This window comes from Lontra canadensis, unplaced genomic scaffold, assembly GCF_010015895.1.
Source record: "Lontra canadensis isolate GAN:19392208 unplaced genomic scaffold, GSC_riverotter_1.0 scaffold79, whole genome shotgun sequence".
NCBI lineage: Eukaryota > Metazoa > Chordata > Mammalia > Carnivora > Mustelidae > Lontra > Lontra canadensis.
This window is the reverse complement of record NW_022631073.1, coordinates 8,753,596-8,759,595: the sequence shown is the minus strand read 5'-3', so window position 1 is coordinate 8,759,595 and position 6,000 is coordinate 8,753,596. Positions and strand designations below refer to the sequence as shown.

The window sequence follows — 6,000 nt, the reverse complement described above, 5'->3', positions numbered from 1 at the left end:
GGAATGGCTCACTTTAATCACCCGATGACGTTACAATTTTTTCAGATACTTTGAATTTATGCATGTGCACAAATTAGCAAGGAGCAAGGTAGTCACCTCTGGAACATCTACTAATAACCCCTTCCAACCCCAAGAAGCCTTTCGGCAGACCAGTGCCTGGTAAGGTTTAAAAGATTAGTACCTGCCACTCCAAGTGGTGTTTGTGATCTGGAGCTGCCCCGGGAGAAGCAGTACCCGCTCTCCAATCTGAGACGATACTTACACGCACGTGCTTTGCTCCCTTCATCTGTCCGTTTGCTTCTGGGCGTCCTGTTCCATGCGGCAAGACTGACCTAGCCTCAGCCTCTCGGGCCCCCTGTGATTCCTCTTTCCCGGGTTCTGGAGGGTGATCATCTACATCTGAGCTGCCCCCAGTGACTCCCCAGAGTGAAACCCGTCCGCTACAAAGTCAGCAGTTCAAGTCGGGCCCCACACGCGCCCTTCGTGGCTGGCCGCTTCCTCACAGTGCAGGAGGCAACCAACAGCCAGAGAAAAGCTCTCCTTTATGTCCACGATGCACTAGGCTCGCCCAGGCCTGTGTTATTTAACGGGACTAATTCTTCCCAGATCAGAGCAATAAACTCTTGCAAGGATATAGTTCAAACCTTTGTAGTCAGTCGCTGAAAGCAGGAGCTCTGAAACATACTGACGTAGTTACTCGTTCTACAAACAGAGGCTGATGAGTTGCTCATGGAGAGTCCAGGTAGGTCACGCTCACCTTGATGGGACTCGAGCATTAGCTTTCCCTGGGCCGTTGGTTTTCTTCCAGCTCTAAGTTCACTCTCTGTCTGAATGCCGAGGTTTTCACAACACCGAGATGCCAATGCAAGAATTTCTATTGGCATTTTTGCATGTGGGGGTGGCTCTGTGTGCGCGTGCGCGTGCGTGTGTGCGTGTCAGTCTGTGTTTTGGAGATCCGTGCATGAGGAAACGGCATGTCAGTGTCCTTCTGCATATGCTCTTCCCTCCGGCTCAGAGGCCTTCCTCACCCCACCTCCTCCCTCACCCATTCCTCACTGTCTGGATTCTTCCCAGGTGTCGCCTCTAGCCTGTTCGTGACGCAGCACCTGTTCCTCCCCCTCCCTGTTTTTATCACACCGAGGAATAGCACCTTGTCCCGGTGTCTATATTTGATTAAAGGACTTTAGGCGCCCCAAGGGCAGGAACCGTATTTCTTTGATTTATAGCAGTATCATCAATGTCTAACAGGAAAGACAATAAATTCCTTTGAAATCAGGTTAAACTGGTTCAAGACCCCCCCCACCCACAACCTGCAGCTCAGGAACACGCCTCAGGAAGGTGAGGACCAGGCCCCAGGATTCACGATCAGGCATGTCCCTCTGCAAACCCACACTCCTGCTGGCCTCTGAGGCCTGGCACCAGTGCAACCCAGGTGGGTCGTCTGGGCACTCACCCTCTCCCCCTACCTCTGTCTGCAGGGGATTGGCCGGAGCTGAGGCTGGTGGGCGGCTCGGGACGCTGCTCAGGACGCGTAGAGGTCCTCCACCGGGAGGCCTGGGGCACCGTGTGTGATGACCTCTGGGACCTGAACGAAGCCGAGGTCGTGTGCCGACAGCTGGGGTGTGGACGGGCTGTGTCCGCCCTGGGGAAGGCCCACTTCGGCCCGGGCTCTGGAAACATCTTCCTGGACAACCTGCAGTGTTCCGGGGTAGAGCGCTACCTGGGCCAGTGTGCCCACTCGGGCTGGTCGGAGCACAACTGTGGCCACCACGAGGACGCCGGCGTCATCTGCTCAGGTAGCCCCTCTCCTCTCAGGCAATCACGTCTAACGTTGTTATTGAAGACATTTTGAAACCATGCATCCCAGATGGAATCTACCCATCCGCCCACTCTTGGTTTCATGAAACCATCCTTGAGCGTCTGCTCTGCACCAGGCCCTGGGCTCACACACACCCTTGGGCAGCGCCGGGCTGCACGTGGGAGGTCTCAAATGTTCACGTACCCCAGCACCGCCCGAGGCATTGCAGTGCAGAGTCCTGGACTCTGGCCCCAGAAATCTCGACTAATTTGGGCAGGGATGTCGGAATCTACATTTTCACAAGTAGTCCAGGTGACTCAGCAGAAGACGGGCCATGGGTGATCCAGCACTGCTTGCCGTGGGGCAGAGATGACCCTCGTGCTGTGCCTCACCCCTCCCAAGGCCAGGGACTCTGCCAGAGGACGGCTGAGTCCTGTGCCCCAAAAGGCCAGGGTCCTCTCCCTTCATTCCCCGCTTGTACCCTCGTTACCCCGCCCCCTCCATGCTTTGGATTCACTAAAGAGAGTGACCTGTTGCCTTTCTTTATGCATTCAGACGCAGAAGAACTGCCTCCCCCCACACCTCCAGGTATGTCCATATTTTTTTCTAGTCTGGACAACTTTCCGATAATAATAATAGTATCAAACTCACTGTTTTGAGCCCCTCACATATACAATTCATTTAATCCCACAATAACGCGTGGAGGCAATTACTTTTCCAGATAGGTAAACTGAGGCAAAGAAAGTTAGCAGTGTACTCAGGGCTAGCCAGTGGATTTGAACCCTTGGCCACCAGTCTCATTGACCATATCCTTTCATTGGCCCCGGCTCCACAGAGATCAGGTAAAATTAACACAAAGATGGGGAGACATTTTGCTCAGATTATTGCTAATCCTGCAAAAAGATCCTATGCTTTACAGAAGAGAAATTTGAGGCACAGAAAGGGTGAGTAACTTTCCTGAGATCACTCAGCAAGTTAGTGGAGGAACGAGTATTGACACTGATCAGTCTGTCCACGAAGTACATGCTCATGGGGATCCTATGACTTTTGCCCATTTTCAAAGATTTTCAAACTTAAGGACTGAGTGATATTCATCTGCAATAAAAACCAAAGATTAGAAAAATCAGAGCAACACATGCATTGTAAATTCCGAAATGATACTGGAGGTAAAGGAAAAGGCATTTTGTTTCATTGCAATAGACGTTTCTGAGCACCTGCATGGGAGCAGGAATGATCTCTGTATGAATACATGTATCTAATTCTCAGAGCTGAGGGTTAAGGAGATCCAAAAGCCTGCCAAAGATAGCTCAGGTAGAAAGTAGCGGAACTAGGAGCACCTGGGGGCTCAGTCAGTTAAGCATCCAGCTCTTGATTTCAGCTCAGGGCATGATCTCAGGGTTGTGGTATCGAGACCCATGTTGGGCTCTGCACTCAGCAGTGAGTCTGCTGGAGCTTCTCCCTTCCTCTCCCTCTACCTCACTGCCAACTTGTGCATGCTCTCCGTTTCTCTCTCAAGTAAATGAATCTTCAGGAAAGAGAGAGAGAAGGGGGGGAAAGTAGCGGAAGTGGACTTTGCAGACCTCATCTCTTGCTCTTTGAATGAACGTGGCTGCCTCCACATACACAAGTCATAAGTCATTGTCAGAAGCATCTCTCTTGGACACTTTCTTAGAGAAGACCTTGATGCGTTCTGGGTGTTCCTGGGATGAGTGGGGAGGAAGACCGTCCAAAGTTCAAAGGCCATGGATGGAGGTCAAGGGCAGGGAAAGTCAAATGAAGGCCTACCTAGAGTTCTCATTTTATATAACTCAGCTATGCTGAAGACTACATAGATAATGGGGAGATGAGGAAGACCATGTTGAGTGAAAGGAGCCATTCTGGTTCTCTGTTGCTACTCTAAAAACAGAGTAGTTTACCACAACAGTCATTTAATGACATGTTTGTTGTTGTGGGTCAGGAATTTGGGCAGGGCTCAGATAGGAGATTCTTCTGCTCCATGTAGCTCTAAGCAGGGTCACTCAGTGGGGTTCACCTATAGGGTGGTCTGGAGAGTTGAGCACATGCTAGATGCTTGGAGGAGACAGCTGGAGGGGTGGGCTCCTCCAAGGCCCTCTTCCCCTCCAGGTGGTCTCGGGACTTTTTCACACGGTCTCTCCAGCAGGCTGATCATTCTTACAAGGTGGTTCCAGGTGCACAAGTGAGCCGGTGTTTCCAGAGACAAGAAGTGGAAGCTTCCGGTCCCAGAGTGTCACTTCCACCATATTCTGTTGGCCGAAACAGAGGCCACCCAGGTTCAAGCAAGGAGACCTAGATCAAACCTCGTGACAGGAGGCATGTCCAAGAATGTGTGGCCTTCTTTACTCTGCCCCAGGAGAGCAGAAATATTCCCTCGGCACCTTCAGACCTTTCTCGGTTGGCACTAAGTACCTTGACATTTCAGAGAAAACCCTTCACGTTTCACTAACTCGTCGATGAAACTCAGTACTTCTCCCCTGAATGTCAGCAGGATCTCCCTTTTTCTTTTCCTTCTAGGTCTTTCCACAGCTTCTCAGGATCATATAACAGGTAGTCACTTGTTTTAAACTGTGATGGTAACTCAACACCAAGAGAACCGTCATAGCAGAGGCTAGGCAGAGTGCCCAGGATGTGACACAGAGAGGCAGGCACAGCACAAGTGAGGGGCTGCTTGTCTACCTCCCAGGCCAGTCCTGTCATGGCCCCTTCCATGAGAACGCCAAGGGAGTCAGCATCCCAGCCAATGCAGCCCCTCTGTTCCCACCATAGCCTCCCCAAGGGGCATGCATTTGCATGACTAAGGCCTGCAAATATTGACTTGCTAGCCCAAGGGGCAGGCTGGGAAGGGGATATGTGGATCTGCCCAGGTCAGAGAAGGCGGGAGGGTGACAAGGGACCTGAAGAGAATGTGGTGGTCATACCCAGCCTGTCTTCTAAGAGTGCAGTCCTGGAGGGAGCACCCACAATGGGTGTCAGCTCACGAGTAGAGGTTTCAAGAAAACCAGTCCCAGGCTTCTCGTGTCTGTCTGACCTGGCCCAGTTGTAACTACAACACAACTAGCAGGATAGCTCCAAGCTGACTTGGTGCACCCTTACTTGCCAACATCTGTCACACGGAAGACCAAGAATCTTGGAATTCTGAGAGCATGACAAGTTAGTCAGGCAAAAACAGAAAGGAGAAAATTAAGCAACTTGGTAATTCAGGAAACGAGGTCAACAACTCGTGTTGTGTTTTCAAATTTCCTCTAAAATAATTTGAGGATTCTAAGATCTCTGGTTTTTTGTGTGGCGTGCTGCGTGTGTGTGTGCACGTGTGTGTACATATGCATGTGTATTGATTTATATGAATATATTTTATATAACATAAATAATATATATACAAATATAATTTGTATCTATTTATATGAATATAATATATTGTATATAATATAAATAATATAAACATATATAAGATATTTTACATAATATAATATAGAAGAATTAGATTTCACTTATGTAACTCTTACAAATCCAAAGACCTGTAAGTTCCAGTCTCTGTAGATACTGAGTTAAAGGAAACACAATCTACCCAGAAAAGGGGGTGAAAAAGAACTTAAGGGGACGGCCAGTCATAGCCTCCTTCAACAGGCCACGTTGTCCCCTTCTCCCCAGCTCATCAGACACAACGTTGTTCTGGAGCCTCTTGTTCTGCAAACCTTCCCAAACTCTCACTTTACCTAGGTTCAACAGCGTCTGTCCCTTCGTCCTGCTTTCCCAATTCACCATGTAGATCCTCTCTGCCTCTCTCCCCACAAGCAAGAATCTTTCCACCTTAGAAGAATGAGGGGATAGCGAATAGACCTGAAAAATATAATATTTTCTTTAGCAGAGGGTAAGGGGAGAGGAAAAGACAGGGACCTCCCATATATTAATATTCTTGTTGCATCAGAATGAGATCGAATGCACTCTCCCTCCCTGGAGACGTTTAGGCTAAAAGTCTGTACAGACAGACTGTGTGTGCCCACTGGGGGGACCACTGCCGGACTCACCCAGGTGTGAGCGGGTCACGACTGGGGTCCCCTCGGGGCCACCTCGGGGACACATGCTGGCATCCTTCTTCCTCTGGCTTCAGGAGGAAGTGGCTCCTGTGGAGGGGTCTTGTCGAGTCTGTCCGGCTCCTTCTCCAGTCCGCTGTACCCGGAAAGCTA

At 50.0% G+C, this 6,000-nt stretch overlaps 1 protein-coding gene across 1 annotated transcript in view; it reads left to right on the top strand.

The window, feature by feature from the left end:
• Nucleotides 1–6,000, top strand: part of LOC116882003 (deleted in malignant brain tumors 1 protein-like) — a 59,451-nt gene that overhangs the window by 11,417 nt on the left and 42,034 nt on the right. The window contains exon 5 of the mRNA XM_032882195.1: nt 1,479–1,796. Coding sequence (XP_032738086.1) covers nt 1,479–1,796 — 318 coding nt within the window. The remainder of the gene's footprint in view (nt 1–1,478; nt 1,797–6,000) is intronic.